Source organism: Xyrauchen texanus, chromosome 10 (assembly GCF_025860055.1).
Source record: "Xyrauchen texanus isolate HMW12.3.18 chromosome 10, RBS_HiC_50CHRs, whole genome shotgun sequence".
Lineage (NCBI taxonomy): Eukaryota > Metazoa > Chordata > Actinopteri > Cypriniformes > Catostomidae > Xyrauchen > Xyrauchen texanus.
This window is the reverse complement of record NC_068285.1, coordinates 30959702-30977572: the sequence shown is the minus strand read 5'-3', so window position 1 is coordinate 30977572 and position 17871 is coordinate 30959702. Positions and strand designations below refer to the sequence as shown.

Sequence of the window (17871 nt, the reverse complement as noted above, 5' to 3'; positions counted from 1 at the left end):
TAAAGATTTTCTATCTGACATAAAATTAATTTTGGTAAACCTTTATTATGTAAATGTTTATGCGGAAGCAGTTGAATTGCGTCAGCTAGAGCTCCGCTTCCTAGCGTGTCTCAACGTAGAGGTATTGTTTCTAAATATCGATTAATCTGACATATTTCATCGTATATTTGCTTGTTTTGTCTGTTTTAATTACATTGTGGTGAATAGTGATGTTATTTTGGAGTCAGGTCATTTAACACATTGTAATAATTACTGGGATTAGGGAGAGGTTTGAAGAAGGCGTTATGTTGCCGGATGAGGAAGAAAAACAATTTTTCGTCTAATAAACTCAGCAGTCATTATTTTATACATATGTGAACACATTTTTTACATTTATACTTGATGTGTATAGCTAAAGACGGTTACCAGCGTGATTGCAGATGTCTGACGGCAGCTGACTGCATGATGTATAGTTTTATCATTTTCTTGTGAACTCATTCGTTAGAGTCCCATATTAATCACTTGTTCGAAGAAGTATTGTTTTTAGGCATCCTGTAATTATGTTGCAATTCAAATATACTTGTCTGCTTGTCAGACATTGTGGGTGAGTAACTGAACGTGTCTCCTGCATGTTGTTGTTGTTTAGAAAAGGCCATCATGACTCGTGGGCAGCAGAAGATTCAGTCTCAACAGAAGAACGCCAAGAAAGCAGCTGAGAAGAAGAAAGGTCAAGGAGCAGATCAGAAGACTGCAGCCAAAGCAGCTTTGGTGCACACATGTCCTGTCTGCAGGGTGAGACTGTCATGTTACCTCTCTCTAGTTTAGGCTTGAATGTAAGAAGAAAGATATATACACTGGCGGCCAAAAGTTTGGAATAATATACAGATTTTGCTGTTTCGGAGGGAAATTGTTACTTTAATTCACCAAAGTGGCATTCAACTGATCACAAAGTATATTCAGGACATTACTGATGTAAAAAACAGCATCATCACTATTTGAATAAAGTCATTTTTGGTCAAATCTAGACAGGCCCCATTTCCAGCTGCCATCACTCCAACACATTATCCTTGAGTAAATTTGCCAATTTGGTTCTTGAAAATCACGTGCCATTTTATCAAACACAGTTGAAAGCTATTTGGTTCATTGAATGAAGCTTAACTTTGTTTTTGTGTATGTTTTTGAGTTGCCACAGTATGCAATAGACTGGCATGTCTGAAGATCAATATTAGGTCAGAAATGGCAAAAAAGAAGCAGCTTTCTCTAGAAACTCGTCAGTCAATCATTGTTTTGAGGAATGAAGGCTATACGTTAGGGCTGCACGATTTGGACAAAGTCATATTGCGATTATTTCGAAAAATATTGCGATTGCGATTTGAACTGCAATTATGATGTAACTGCAAAAAGGCTACTGGGGTTTTCACATTTGATCCCTCTTAAAAAGAACCAAACTGAGACCTTTTTTCAGTTCAACCACAAATAAATATATAAACAGTGAAACAAAGTCTTCATATCCAAATGTTACCATCCACAGTGTACCTGTTTTTGTCCATTTTGTGATAGGGTCTCAGCCCACTAATCATCATCATTAGTTTTTGAAACATAGTCAACTTGGGATGCTCCAATCAGGATTTTAAAATTGATTCCAATCTCTAATTTTCTTTTCATCTCATCAATCGATGCTGATCATTTAACTTTTATCAGCAGCTCCGTCAAAACTGGTTATATGTAAGCTTTCTGCTTAATGTCACTATTAACAAAATTTCCCTGTTTGTAAAACCATAGTTGTTGACATGTTGTTTTTGCTGTCAAAAATAATGTTGGTTGATTGAATAATTCAGTATACACAAAATGTAATCTTAAAATATAAATGTTACTCTTTATTATAGGCCTTAAAACTAGTAGGCTTATACAAACTATTCTTTACTGTATATAAGATAGTCCTAAATAATGAGGCTTAATGTCAAACTGATAACCCATTGGTGTAATTAAATTTAAAGTGAAATTAAGTTTTGGTTAGTTTCGCACCATTTAATTTAATTATTTTTTATTCATTATTTTATTATATTTAATTTAGCAATTTATTATATTATAGTAACTAAATATTTGATAGATTTATTATATGTATGTTCCTTTTCATTTTGTTGGATGTTGATAATATTAGTTCCGCTTTCACTTGTTTCCGCGGGGAGTGTAATAAGGGTGACACGCTCTCTCGTGAGGTAAACAAATGACATTAGAATGAAGAGATGTTTCTGGACTCTACAGGTGTTACTGTTAATGCTGTTTGCTCAGCAGTCATTTAATAAATATGTTTGAATTATACCCCATCTTGTATTCTACGTTATTATTATGATGCATGTGCCTTTCGGAGACTGACATGCTGCTACCGCAGATAATAATAAAAAACTCTTCACGCATGATGTGCCAGTTTAGTGTAAATAAAGCGTTTAGCACACGTAAGCAAACGGAACCGAGCTCTGAGCACTTCTATAACTCTAAGCATGAGAGGGAGTTGTGGAGCGCAGAACTGCTCTGAAAGCTCAGTAACAGTGCGATAATTTATTATAGACTGGACGGAGCAGCGCAAATAAACTTCGAAGGGAGCAGAATATTTATTTAATTAAATCGCAGCCCCTTGCAATTTAATAGTAACACAAGGTTATATCGCGGTTTTGATTTTACTTCGATGGTGCAGCCCTAATATACATTGCTTGAAATTGCCAAAAAAACACTGAAGATTTAATTCAAAGGTGTACACTACAGTCTTTAAAGACAAAGGACAACTGGCTCTAACTAGGACAGAAAGAGATCTTAAAGAGAATATGTACATCAGAGTCTCTAGTTTGAGAAATAAACGCCTCACATGTCCTCAGCTTTATTGAATTCTACTCAACACGAGTTTCATGTACAACAGTAAAGAGAAGACTCAGGGTGCAGCCTTATGGGAAGAATTGCAAAAATAAAAGGTTAGAGTGGGCAGAGAAAAAGACATTGGTCAACTGATAGTTGTAAAAGAGTGTTATGGATCTTAACCCTATTGAGCTTTTGTGGGATCAGCTAGACTGTAAGGTGTGTGAGAAGTGCCCGACATCAATAGGAAGTGTGGGGTGAAATGTCACCTGAGTATCTGGACAAAAGGACAGCTAGAATGCCAAGAATCTGCAAAGTTGTCATTGCTGCACTTTTTTGGATGAGAACTCTTTGAAGTAGTTTAAGAAGTTTTGAACATTTTATTTTTTATTTTTTTTTCATATTGTAATGGTAATTTTTCACGCTATTAATGTCCTGACTATACATTGTGATCAGTTAAATGCCGCTTTGCTGAATAAAAGTACCAATTTCTTTCCATAAGCGCAAAATCTGCACATTATTCCAAACTTTTGGCTGCCTTTGTGTGTGTGTGTGTGTGATAGAGATATATAGATATAGATATATATGCGCGCGCGCATGTGTGTGTGTGTGTGTGTGTGTGTGTTATTGCAATCAAAACTATTTAACCCCTATTTAATGTAGCTTTTCTAAATATAGAATACTACAAAAATAAATTAAAACACAATCAAGTCCTCACTCTAATAAAGCAAATATCAGAGTTCCCGCACATACTGGAAAACATGGAATATTGCAGTGCGGTTTTCCAGTCATGGATACCTAAATATTCTGGAAAGTAATAATTTGTCCTGGACAATATTTTTGTTAATAAAACAGTTTGACTGTGTCACTAACAAGGTTTTTGTTACATGCACAAAAATATGGTAATGATCTGGACTCTGGATTGTTGTCAAATACACAAATTCTTATAGTTTTGTCTTTGCCAACAGTTGATTGTCATGAACAAAGCCCTGTCACATACATTCACTTCTCATCTGCTGTCATCTCTACTTTGCTTTGAATAAGTAGTTTAACAGCACTACAAATCTGAACGTTTTCCCCTATCATAAGTATAATGATGGGATGATGATACAGTGCAAAATATTATTTATTTAATTCTAACTTTGCTATAATGTTAACAACAAAACATTTGAGTTGTAAAGAAAAATGAAGTTGGTCAGACCTTCAGAATTAATTTTGTGATTAAAAATGGACGGAATCACTGATTTCAGTAAAGAAACATTTTTATTAGTTATAAAGTGTGAAATGTCATGGAATATAACATATTTGGGATGAAAATGAAGGTTTGAATGCACAGTTATTTAGATTAAAATCACGATATGTTCTAGTTTATTAAACCGCAAAAGGCTGCAATTTAATTCAATAAATATATAATCTTCATGGTCTGCATGCTTTAAAGTGAATTTGTGAAGCTGGCCGGTCATTCTCTGAAAACACCTCATCATGATCATCACTTGCGCTCTGTGTATATGTGTAGCTTTTTGGGGTTTAATAATCACATTTGGTCATGTAACTAACTGTTTATCTGGAGGTGAGATACTTCTGTTAAAAACACAGAAATGGCTAAATAAATGTTAACGAATATGAAATTCAGATAAAATTACCATAATATACATCATGACCGCTCTTGTTTTTTTACTTTAATATTACACCCATTGGGCACAAAATATCCTGGAAAGGATCTCTTACAAAAGCTAAAAGAGGAAACAGTTTCATGACACCAGAAAAGCTACAAGAAGATTTCTAAGGTACTTCAATTTCCAAGAGAAAAAGTTTAAAACTTAAGGTACAAAAGCAAACCTTCCTGGGTGTGGAAGTATTCAAGAAGGAATTTGGACCGGTCTGTGAGGATCAGAAATTTACTTCCATGGGGGGCAATATTTGGAATAAATTGTCCTTTTGTAAGAGCAATTTTTTGGGTCCTGGAATGTTTCTGGCCATCTCGGTCTCCGATTTAAAGTCCCATTAAACATCTTGGTGGGGTTTGAAGGAAGCAGTGGCTGCACAGAAACCAAAGAATGTCAGTGAGCTGAAAGCTTTTGCACATAACATTGGGTATGAGTAAACTAGAATGATGTTCTCAATCACCTATTTCATTTTAATTTTGATGACATTAGCAGAATGTTTTGCAGGTCATGAGGGTTGAATAATTTTGATTGCAACTGTATACTGTACATGTATAAGAGGTGAATATAATATTAAATATATTTTTTAAAGCTTATTATTATTATTATACTTTATCAATTGTAATTTTACACAAAGTCAATGTGTATAATGGAATTACAAGCAGCTGTAATGTTCAACAACAACAACTTGTGGCTCATGTACATACAGTATTGTGCAAAAGTCTTAGGCACATAAGATGTTTCACAACAGCATTTGTCTTAAGATGGTTATTTATATCTTCAGCTTTAGTGTGTCAATAGGAAATATAAATGTTAGACTCACAAATGTTACTTTCTCAAATAGAAAAGATTAGAATAGAAGAACAGGGAACACTGCAACAGATGTCATGGCCCCCACAAATCCCCCCAATGAATATTGTGTTAGTCTGGGATTACATGAAGAGACAGAAGAAATTGAGACAGCCTAAATAGACAGAAGAACTGTGTTGAATTCTCCAAGAAGTTTGAACATCCTATCTGCCAACAACCAAGAAAAACTGTGTACATAGGAGGATTGGTGCTGTTTTAAAGGCAAAGGTGGTCACACCAAATATCGATTTAGCATTTCTTAAGTTTACTGGTGTTGTATGACGTTAATTGATAAATTAAAACTATTTATGGAATTATATTTGAATACCTCCTCACTATGCAACAATTTTTCAAAAGTGCCTAAAACTTTTGCACAGTACTGTTTGTAATCATTGTTGTGAGGGAATGTACTGGTTTTGGAAACAATTGATTGTTTCTACAAATATATAAAAGAGCACAAGAGCTTTAATGTAACTCATTATCAAAGATTATCTACTTCATTTAGTTTGGAACAAAGTTGCAGCTTCATTTATTTTTCAAATTCACATACAGACACAGATGCCAGACCCCAAGACGTTTAAACAGCATTTTGAAAGCAAACACCCAAAGTCTCCAATGCCTCCTGAGCTCATGGATGTTCAAGCTTAAAGGACACAAGCAATTAACATGGACCTAAAACAGGGGTGAGTCTAATAGAACCATCAGTGTCCATGAAAGCTGTCAAGCCCAAAACCTATTGAACACAATACAACAAAGTATGTATATCTGTCTGATAATGTCAATTTATGATAATGGTCCACTTTTCAGACCCTGTGGTAAGAGACATGACTCAACTCGCTGTATTACACAAACATTGACCATGGCAGATGTGGACAGGATGACGAGATCTTAAGAGTGTACTCAAGCACACCAGCACTCATTTGTTTTTTTTAAATATTTGATATGTGCATATTGCCTCCATCTTCTCCAAGTGTGCAGTGTGACCTAACAGCCTCTCATTGCCATGTGCTGTAACTCTTAATTTATTCACCACTAATGACAAACCATCTTATCCCTCGCCCTGTGGATTTGTCCTTGTAGAATGATTTTTAGAATATTATTAGGTGCTCTCCACCATATTTTCTAAAAGATGCCTGTAAATGCCTTGATCTTTTAACTGTGAAACTATATTGAGAGTTGCACCTGTGTGCATTATTAATAATAGTGACCAGGATTGGGATTGAATTGCATTGATTGCTTGAAATGATCACAAATGCGATTAGAAATGTACCCGTTAAAGTAGACAGAACAATATGATGTTGAATCAGTGCCCATGCTTTTCTTACATTCTTTTCTAAAGTTTTCAATAAATGTATATGCATATAATCAACATCTGTATCATTATGACTCACAAGAACATCTACAGAAATTGAACATTTGGAAACTTTATGATTTTTTTTGTTGTTAGAAATTATGAAGTTCAGTGATTCTAGAACGCATTACTTGATTGTAACAGCATGATAATTGTGAAACCAAACGGAAATATGTGCATATGCGAGGCACAGCTATGATGTTATCAGTTACAATCACTAAATTCACTGTGAAAATCAACAACCTTTCAGCATTGAATTCATTTCACACAATGTCCAAGCAAGCTTTAAGATATTGTCAACAAATGCTTGATTTTAATCAGCTAAATGAAAATGCAATTTCTTGATAACTGAATTGTGTCTATGTATGCAGGCCTGTCATGGACTGAATTAATGGGCCTTGTTTTTGTTAAATCAATATCAGTCGAGTGTGGGTAGTTCATTGACGAGGAGAAACAGCATAACTTTCATATATACATTTATTTTAATAAAAGCTTTCGTTAGGTGGAATGTTTAGAAGATCTTTGTCCATTGAAGTTAAAGTTGTGTTTTAGACTCCACACATTTATAATTGTACTATAAAAAAAGCTTAACTAGCTGATATACTTAATAAGACAAACATTTACCATTTGTGTATGAAAAATGTTTACAAATAATGCAAATAGTTTTCCTTTTTTTTTATAATAAATTGAATTCCGATCTTAAATCGGCTGGCGCAGCATGAACATCACATATACAACAAATAGGCTGAGATCATGACAGTTAAATAAAGTAAAATAATAGTCAATCTGGCTTAAAAAATAGTACATTGTATATTACAAAGAGTGCTTTAGGGAAGAGAAATACTGTGTATAGGAGGTTATAAGCAGCCACAGTTCTTCACCACCATATTCCGATGTTTCTTGAGAATGACGTTGTTGTTGTCATCATAGAATAGCACAGAGACAGAACTGAGTTTGGTTGGAGCACAGCAGGCCTTGGGCACTTCGTCTGGTCTTAGAAGGTGAACCTGCCAAAGACAAGCAGTCAGTGCAGCTGTGTATTCAACCAGTTAAACTGCACAAGAAGAAAACCGATTTAAATCATTTGGGTAACACTTTAGATTAGGGATCCGAAATTAGACAGTAATTAACGACTAATAACTGGATTTATACGGGATTAGGATTATAAGGTACAGTATTTATTAGGCCTTATTTCTTACCCTTGGGCACTGGCCCCATTGGCCCAGTTGATAATCCATCCCCGAGTATGGGGAATCACTGCAGCATGTTTATAGAGTCCCACACTCTACACCAACACCTACCCTCTAACCTATCCCTAACCTTCCCTGTTTCGTTGAAATACAATATGTATTATATATTCATACATAATAAGCCACACATTCACACAGAGTACTGAGAACCTATAAAGGATGTATTTTGCATCATACTAGCTATTGATATGCTTTGTTTAGAAATTCATTGTTATAAAAACAGCAAATATAAAGGGGCTATAAAGCAAGAATAAGAAATCAGTCAATAAAGACTTGATAAATACTTTATTAGTCATGAATTACTGTTTAATTTCTGATCCCTAAACTAAAGTGTAACCACTAAGGTGGTCTTAGCTAAGTTAAACCATTTATTGTGCAGGAATGTTAAAAGTACAAATTTCACACCAGAAGCTGGATCATTGCATGGTTGGTGGCATTCATACAGGAGCCCAGTGGATAGTCACATTCCCCATCACAATAATATGCAGAATAGCCTGGAGGTGCCAAAACCCAGTCCTGAAAATAAATGAAAAGAATATTGTTTACATGTGCAATTAAAGGTTTACAGCTTTTATGCAATTGCAGCCTACAGCAGTAATTACATAACTTATGTGAGTGAGCTCAATATTGGTAGAGCGTGGTGCAAGCAACAACAACGTTGAGGGTTCATTTCCAAAGCAACACACCTGTAATGTAATGCCTTAGGAAACTATAAGATAGGTGGTCAAGTGCAACATTCTGAAATTTCATACTGATGTACAGAAGTCTGTGTGTCTCTCACCTTCCAGCCAAGATCACTGAAACTGACATAGAGTTCATGTTTCTTACATGCCTGGCGTCCACTGCTAGCATAATTTTGATCTGGAAAGAGTAAGATCACAGCTCAAAGACAAGTCATAAATACTCATTCAAACACAATATGCTTTTAAACGTCTTATTTTGGCTCACCAAATATTCCTGGTCTATTTGGGTGTGGCAGGTCATACTTGTGTTTTTTCTTGCGTGGATTGTTGTGTCTCACAGCGCGAGGTGGGCGGCAGGGGGCTTGACTAGCCCTGAAAAATGTCACCATGAAGGGCTGCTTAGACCGTGGACCTCGCCGACCCACCAAACCCACCCACCCGGCCGACAACGACCGGTCTGTGGGGGAGTACAGTTTTATTCATGGGGCACCTCCATTGCAGCCCGTCACAACTGTCTGATAATATATGCTATGTAAGCAGCATTTTTCAATTATAATAACAACTTTCATTTGTAACATAACTTTATCTGCTTGGAAATCATCCCGCTTCAATTCTGAGAACTCCAAATGCCATTGAAGTTTAATTTAATTTCAATTTAAGACGGCCGTTACAAAAGTAAAAAATTTACATATATTTATTTATTTGTTTTATGCCAGTAGTGACTAATATCAAGTTACCATAGTTTTATTGTATTCATGATAATAATTGTACAAACTAAAGTAGGGGAATATGTGGGATGGTTAACATCAAGAAAGGCTCAATCCAATTGTTAGACCTCTACCAGAGCTGTGCATTTAGTCTGCATGCTGTATATAAGGAATGACTCACCCTCTTCGGTTTCTACATAAAGTCGGATGCCTAGGTTGCTTCGAGGATGGAGAAGCCAGCGATTGCTTGCAGAAGTCACATCAAATGCCAGCCAGCCCTCCTGACCTGCCGGCACTGACTGCATGTCCAACAGTACCAACTCTGGCTCCCTGTCAAACCAAACCCATGAAGTGCATGCCTTTTCTTAGAAAGAGTGTTCAATTTAACTGTTAAATTCAACCAGTGATGGATTACAAGGATATTTATAGATGCAAAATCAACCTCTATGGGCAAATCCAAGTAATCTTGGATATGGTATTTCATATTTGAGAGTTGTGCATTCTAAACACAAAAAGTTTAGGGGAACAGTTATGTGAAAAAGATGCAGTACTATAAGTCACATATGAGTATTGACCTGTGTCTTTTCTCCTTCTGGATTTCATAGACAGATATATGGAGGGTGCGGTTTGCTCGCCAGCCCATGGGAAGTGTTTTATAGATGCGAAACTCAGCGGCGGTGACCGTCTCTCCTTGAGGAAGCGGGGTCAGATCGAAGCGGAACTCTTTCCAGTAAGGCCGTGGCTGGAGCAAATCTTTCTCCTGCTCCACTGCAGTTAGAAACAGAGAGAAGAAATTAGACAGAAAACCAAAGTAGAATAACATCAGCAACTATGATACAGGACAGCAGTTCTCCACTGGTTTTACTTCAGGACCCAGATTTTACATTAGACTAGCGACCCAACACAGTAGTTAAATTGTTTATCGTACACAATGCAATTTTGAAGGATTCATGCTCTTGGCAGACTTTAACGTCTAGCACAAAACCATGTTTATCCTTGTTGTAAGTGAACCTCTATTTTACATAGTCTGGGACATATTTTATTTTTATCTTGCATAGTTATGTTCAAGGCTATTGAGGATTCACCAGCAGCCAAATTACCCAGCAGCTCTTGCCTGGTTGCCCACGATAGCTAAGCAGAGTTGAGCCTGGCCAGTACCTGGAGGGGAGGCCTGCTTGGAAAGAGGTATTCACCCTGTGATCTGTGTGGGTCCTAATGCCCCAGTATAGTGACAGAGACACTTATCGTAAAGAGTAGAGGTGTAACCCTGGTGTCCCATGGCCTCATAATAATCCCAATCGCTGAATTGGCTACATCACTCTCCTCTCCACCAATAGCTGGTGTGTGGTGAGTGTTCTGGTGCACTATGGCTGCTGTCACATCATCCAGGTGGATGCTGCACACTGGTGGTGTTTGAGGAGATTCCCCTATACTATGTAAAGCACTTTGAGTGCCTAGAAAAGTGTTATATAAATGTAAGAATTATTATGATTATTATTATAGTTAAGTTCACGGATTTTGAGGATGTAGGATCTGCCTAATTTGGATAGTTTTTACTAAGTGACAGATGGATTTGCACTAAAATACTGTAGAGTTTGATTGGATTCAATTTCACAGCTTTTGACATCTACTTATAGCAAAAGATAAGGGCAATGTTTTATCTCCCATTTGAAAGTTGATAAGTATGTGAAAAGTATAAAAGACGGATCCTGCATTGCAAAAAAAAGGGTGGTAAATTTGACTTTTTATCTCACAATTGCGACTTTAAATTGTGTGTGTTGGGCGGGGTTTGGGGGTGAGCTCAAGCGCATCCATTATGGACAGCACACCAAATCTGTTTACCTTAATGTGTTCTAGGACTAAATGGACTAGTAAACTCATATAATCTCATAATTATGAGAAATAAAGTTGCAATTGCAAGATATAAACACAATTACGAGTAAAATGAGAAAAGCCATGAAGACACGAGGAGAAAGTGGGATTGTGTGTGTTGAGTGAGTGTACAGATGCAGGAGTCAAAGATGTGTTGGAGGGTTGATTGGCAGGAGAAGATGGAGGAACAAAAAGGGAAAGATGAACATTTGTTCTTGTGGAGCGCTGCAGATTGGACTAACACCCACGGCTGTGGCTCTGCAGTTGGGTAATTAGAGGCATCGTGGAGCTGGCTGTAGCTCAGAGCACAACCACTAATTACAGTCCAGTGCTGTATTTTTAGAGGAGTACCCAACAGTATTTTCATCTTCTTCTCGTCTTTTTTTCTGTCTTTCAGTGGGGCCTGTAATTCCACACAGCTGTGTGGCCACTACAACATCACATGGCCTGCGTGCACTGGACTGGCCTTTGTAAATCCACAAGAATCAGTTACAATTTAGATTCACATTAATAAGACAATTGGCAAGAGTATAGTGAAACACTAGATTTTTACATTTTCTGAAGAAAATGTGAATGGTTATTAGCTTGTTGCTATGCAGTGGCTTGGATGTTCTTTATGGTTGCTGCTTGCTATAGGGAATTGGTAGGGCACTTCGGGAAGTCGCTAGCAGTATTGGGGAAGCTACCATAAACTTTGTTGCCATAAACTTCATGACTCATTAGGCTAATTTTCACATTCAAATGAGTTTTTGTGGCAAACTCTTCATTGTCACCAAAGGTTTCATGCAGGTTCACTACCGGTGATAATCTGCAAACTTCTGGCAAACATTTTGGAAATAACGAGTGGTGAATTTTGTGGCAGCTCTACATTTTTTGTAAAGGTATTTTGAAATGATAGCTCCCCAAGCTATAAGCTACTCATAAATTAAAAGAGTTAAACTACTGTCAAGCTGTAGTGTAGCTAACTACTAAAGTACACTACAAGCCGCTGACAAAAAGTAGCTTACTACATTGAAGCCGTTTAAGGATGACAATCTTTTTAACTATATATCTGATTAGGAGTTATTATTTCATTCTTCTATGAGAATTTATGATTGAATATGGACTATAAATACAGTAATATTTAGAACAGGCCTATAAATATAAAAAGATATGTATTGCTTTTGTGCCACATAAATACTGTTCTGTTCAGAATAAATACAATTAGAAAACACTATTTTATATAACATGATGATAAACAGCAGCAATTACCTAAATATTTCACTTAAAAAAGAAGCAAAGTGACTTCAAACTTTATTTGAACGTTTTTTTTTTCGTTAACCATCTGAACAGACTGATTCACTAAAATGAATAGGTCTTCCTAATGCTACACATCACTAAATTAATGAATAATTTATTTACATGAATGTCAGAGCAAACCGATTCATTAAATTATTTGGACTTCCCAACACTACATAGAAGTGAGAGCACAAGACCATTACTCTTTCGGAAAAGTAGCTTGTTGATGGAGAAGCTACACTGTTGTGAAAATATATGAGCTAATGTCACGCTACTGAAAAATGCACAAATAGTGCGAAACAAGGTACATAACAAAGTGTAATACTGAAGGGTGGAGGCTTAGGAAACAAAAGAGCTAATGAGCAATTATCATAGCAATACTTGTCTTAGCAAGGACCACTAATTAAGTTTGAGGAAGGGTCGATACTGACCAGCTATACCAGGGCAGGAAAGACATAGGGAGAGAAGCACTAGCTGTAATTGGAATGTTTAACTGTTGTTTGTTTCGTGACAGATAAGTATCGTCTGTGTTTGGGCTGAGACAGGAAGAGATGTTGGAGTGATAGTGAGCTCTCTCAGTGTCTCAGTAACAGGCTTTTTATTATGAATGTACTCTATCCCTCATTAACATTGTGCAAATAATTAATGGGAAATGTCATAGTATAGTAACTATATGACAGGTACTTCTGCACACTTTTCTGAAAGAGTTAGTATTGGCTTTAGAATTAAACCAAAAAGTAATCCAATACAAACAACTAATTACTTCTCTAAAATTATAATCAGATGGACTTATAAAAAAGTAATCACATTACTGATTACTTTACTTAACGATTTATTTCCACTCAACGATTTCAAAATAATGTCTACTGTATATTTCCTCCTAGTTCATAATTTTCATATTTCACCCTAACAATGACAATGGCCACCTCCTTGTGGGCCCACCACATGCAACGTGAGAAACAGGGGACTGGTGCTATACCCAACGGTTGGCAGGCAAAGGCAGGGGCCTGTGCGGACTACAGGTAATCTTGGCTACAGGTACTGGCTTTTGCAACATTACTTGCTGAGCTGTCACAAAAACGCAAACAGACATGCATATGAATATCATTAATGTTTTCAATGTATTCTACATAAATCATTAATGGGTAACCGTTGCACTATACTTAAAGCACCAACATTTAAAGGCGGTAACTGGAATCTGATAAAGAATTTAAAATGTAATGTGTTACACTACTTTTTTGACCAAAGGTAATTTGATTACAGTAACTAATTACTTTGTAGTCAGATCACACCTAACACTGGTTGGTATATCCAGTCAAGTATATAAGTGCATATTATTCAAGTAAAGTGGCCCCAAAAACTAGTAGGACACTTAAGCCACACTTAAAACTGTAGATTGCACAAATCAACATTTCAAGCAAAACAAGTTTTTGGACTCTTGTGTTTGAGGAACATAGTTAATGTGATTAACTACATCTCTGAAGAAGCTCTGCTGAGACACCTTTGTGAACTTCAGGGGAACTGACTTCATACTGTACATCCACTAAAACAACTTTTAAACTAGTTGTTATAAAGTAATTGCACAAATGGCTTAGAAAAGTGAAGATAAGGTCTACTGTTGCTTGGTTTGGTATTTTAATACACCAATAACTGATAACTCCTTAAAAAGTGTGCTTTAGCCACCGGTCCTACTTGACCCACACTGAGCGGACAAGGAGTCTAAAAGTCATGGCCTCTAGCCTTGGTCGCTAGTATGTCTCTTAAGGCTAGGAGAGTGAGGTTTACACACTGCACAGCTATCAGGTACCAGCTGGCTACCATTACACTTTTGCTATCTTTCTTTGAAATACAAGCCACTTGGTTTGATATGTCATCTAATGCAATGACATTCATTTATTTTAAGTGGGGCTCAAGTGGGCAAATACTTTTTGGTGCCACTGTATTGTTATAAATGACATCTTCTGCAGGATAAGCTGTAGCGTTGCCAAAGTACTATCTCTTACCACCTGTTACTTACCCAAGTTGACAAAGCTCATGACAGTATCTGCCTCACTGACCACCGTGCCAAGGGGTGGAGTGTGTGTGCTTAATGTGGGCATTGCGGCATGGCTGACCCCTTCTGGATTGAAGCCCAAGCCTGGTCCATCATCACCCTCAGATGAAACGGCATGGTACAAATCCAGCATAAAGAGTGGGGCAGAGGAAGGAGGCCGCAGAGGTGGATGTGGCCTGGGTCGTCCGGGCAGCCCTAGAATGGATAAAATCTCCTTCTGCATCTCCTTCTTTTCCCGAACGCTCAGTCTGCGGAAGCTGGAATGCACCACTCCTTCCACCTGACCCCAAATGCACAGTAGCATGCACAAAGGGAGGAAGACAGCTAGAGGGAATAGTCGTTGCCGGCCGTGGATTCGGTCCTTCCTCCCTCTGCTGTGGTGTGAGGGTACTAGCTCAGCCACAACCTCTTGTTTGTCCATTGGTGTGGCACTGCGGTTGGAAGAGCTCTGTTCCATTGGCTCTGCTTTAGCTTGCCGTGTTACTTTGGAAGTTTTCTACTCTATGAGCCTTTGTTGTTGTCCTTCTAAAATAGTGTTCAAAAGATGTCAGTCCTCTCTGGAACAGTATGGACTACTGTTTGAAACTCTGAGCAACACTTGAATCTCTAAGCAACTCAGATGCCATTGCTGTAGTCGTTATTTTGAAGAGCCCAATGTTTACTACTATGAGCTGCTCAGTTTATTTCCTCTTGACGGCCATTCCTCATGCTGTCACTGTATTTACAGAACACTGTCGACCTCATAATCTACCGCTTGCTTACGGAGTTAAATAATAAACAATATCCTAAAAACTTGGAGAGAAAACAAATAGGTCTCATAGTAGCTTCACTCCTTTCAAGGGTGATCCTGGAGTTGGAAAGACTGTAAGTAAAGAGAAATTACTGAGCAGGCACTGTCAGAATGTGAAATTAAAGTCTTTGGATAGATTAAATAAAAACAAAGGGCCTCATAACCACCAGCTTTCAAGGGTTTTCTGTCTTCAAAGGTTCCTGGATCAAACACAACACCTGCTTTGGCCCCTGTTGCTTTGAGGTATGACCTGGGACTCCAACGGATGAAATAAAATCCTGTTTAAATAGTTAAAAAGAATCCTTGCAGTAATCCACCAATTTTCATCTTCAAAACGTTTAATCAAATGGGTAAAAATATTCAAAATGCCTTAAAAACCTTGTTTTTACAGTTTTGAGTTTCATTCACAAGAATCGCCTCACCAATCCCAGTGCCAGATTTGGAAGTTGAAAAGTCCCAGTGAGTTGTGGTATTCTTAGGCTGTGTACTGCTTGCGTTGAAGGCATAATGTGAACATGGGTGACCTCCTTCTCACCAAGATACACGGTACAGAGAGGGAGTGTTCCAAATGACTGACTCTTCCCTCCTCCCTCACTTCCCAGAGCCCTTCTCACCTCAGACTCCAGCTACCCTATCAACCATCTCATCTTCTACACATACCTCACAAATTGCGGACAATTATCATGTGGTTTGGCACGAAGATGTTCTCAGATGTCATCAAGCCCTTGCACAGAATAGAATTTAGTTCTTATGGCTACAGTAATATGAAAACTATATTTATATTCTGTGGCTTAAACAGTAGCCAAGAAGTGTCAGATCACCGCTGTTTTACTCACTGTCCTCCATGGTTTAGGCATAAAGCACTCTCTTTAAAATGATCCCTGTGTTCTATGTGGTATATTATTGTAGACACATGTATACTTTGTGACTTGCAAATGTTTGGGATCTATATCATACTATATAGAATTTGGTTCTATAAATTAATTTTAGGAATATGGAAATGGTTAGTTGACATGAAATGTCCAGCAGTGAGTACAGCAGTTTCCTGTAATGTGACATGCATTACTTCTCTAATTATTGTATAATTATCACATGTGCATTTTTCTGACCTCTTTTGAACTGACAGACTACATGAAATTTTTTAACTTAAAAAAAACAAACATTGGTCACATTGCAAGATTATTTAAGTGAACTGCAAATAATGTATATATATAATGTATGTGGATATACACTCACCTAAAGGATTATTAGGAACACCATACTAATACTGTGTTTGACCCCCTTTCGCCTTCAGAACTGCCTTAATTCTACATGGCATTGATTCAACAAGGTGCTGAAAGCATTCTTTAGAAATGTTGGCCCATATTGATATAATAGCATCTTGCAGTTGATGGAGATTTCTGGGATGCACATCCAGGGCACGAAGCTCCTGTTCCACCACATCCCAAAGATGCTCTATTGGGTTGAGATCTGGTGACTGTGGGGGCCATTTTAGTACAGTGAACTCATTGTCATGTTCAAGAAACCAATTTGAAATGATTCGAGCTTTGTGACATGGTGCATTATCCTGCTGGAAGTAGCCATCAGAGGATGGGTACATGGTGGCCATAAAGGGATGGACATGGTCAGAAACAATGCTCAGGTAGGCCGTGGCATTTAAACGATGCCCAATTGGCACTAAGGGGCCTAAAGTGTGCCAAGAAAACATCCCCCACACCATTATACCACCACCACCACCAGCCTGCACAGTGGTAACAAGGCATGATGGATCCATGTTCTCATTCTGTTTACGCCAAATTCTGACTCTACCATCTGAATGTCTCAACAGAAATCGAGACTCTTCAGACCAGGCAACATTTTTCCAGTCTTCAACTGTCCAATTTTGGTGAGCTCTTGCAAATTGTAGCCTCTTTTTCCTATTTGTAGTGGAGAGGAGTGGTACCCGGTGGGGTCTTCTGCTGTTGTAGCCCATCCGCCTCAAGGTTGTGCGTGTTGTGGCTTCACAAATGCTTTGCTGCATACCTCGGTTGTAACGAGTGGTTATTTCAGGCAAAGTTGCTCTTCTATCAGCTTGAATCAGTCGGCCCATTCTCCTCTGACCTCTAGCATCAACAAGGCATTTTCGCCAACAGGACTGCCACATACTGGATGTTTTTCCCTTTTCACACCATTCTTTGTAAACCCTAGAAATGGTTGTGCGTGAAAATCCCAGTAACTGAGCAGATTGTGAAATACTCAAGACTGGCCCGTTTGGCACCAACAACCATGCCACGCTCAAAATTGCTTAAATCACCTTTCTTTCCCATTCTGACATTCAGTTTGGAGTTCAGGAGATTGTCTTGACCAGGACCACACCCCTAAATGCATTGAAGCAACTGCCATGTGATTGGTTGATTAGATAATTGCATTAATGAGAAATTGAACAGGTGTTCCTAATAATCCTTTAGGTGAGTGTATATGTATATATATATATATATATATATATACACACACACACACACACATTATTCACCATTATAAACTTTCATATATATATATATATATA

General features: G+C 37.6%; 2 protein-coding genes across 5 annotated transcripts; one reads left to right on the top strand and one right to left on the bottom strand.

The window, feature by feature from the left end:
* Positions 1–58: 58 nt before the first annotated feature.
* LOC127651035 (zinc finger protein 706-like) lies at positions 59–7001 on the top strand. The gene is made up of 4 exons (XM_052136740.1): positions 59–121; positions 626–771; positions 5895–6025; positions 6150–7001. Exons 2-3 carry the CDS (start codon positions 637–639, stop codon positions 5988–5990), a joined length of 231 nt encoding a protein of 76 aa, XP_051992700.1. The 5' UTR covers positions 59–121; positions 626–636; the 3' UTR covers positions 5991–6025; positions 6150–7001.
* Positions 7002–7152: 151 nt separating this feature from the next.
* On the bottom strand, positions 7153–15883 carry LOC127651030 (bone morphogenetic protein 8A-like). 4 transcript variants are annotated; one of them, XM_052136733.1, is made up of 9 exons: positions 15705–15844; positions 15494–15604; positions 14501–15398; positions 9909–10101; positions 9515–9663; positions 8892–9083; positions 8725–8804; positions 8349–8459; positions 7153–7700 (listed from the first exon to the last, which is right to left on the bottom strand). In XM_052136733.1, the coding sequence occupies exons 3-9, from the start codon at positions 14991–14993 to the stop codon at positions 7551–7553; spliced, it is 1368 nt and encodes a 455-aa protein (XP_051992693.1). In that variant the 5' UTR covers positions 14994–15398; positions 15494–15604; positions 15705–15844; the 3' UTR covers positions 7153–7550. The 4 variants fall into 4 exon arrangements, with proteins under 4 accessions (XP_051992693.1, XP_051992690.1, XP_051992692.1 ...); XM_052136730.1 differs by having other exon boundaries at positions 14501–15604; positions 15749–15883; XM_052136732.1 differs by having other exon boundaries at positions 15494–15851.
* Between the last annotated feature and the right edge of the window lie 1988 nt (positions 15884–17871).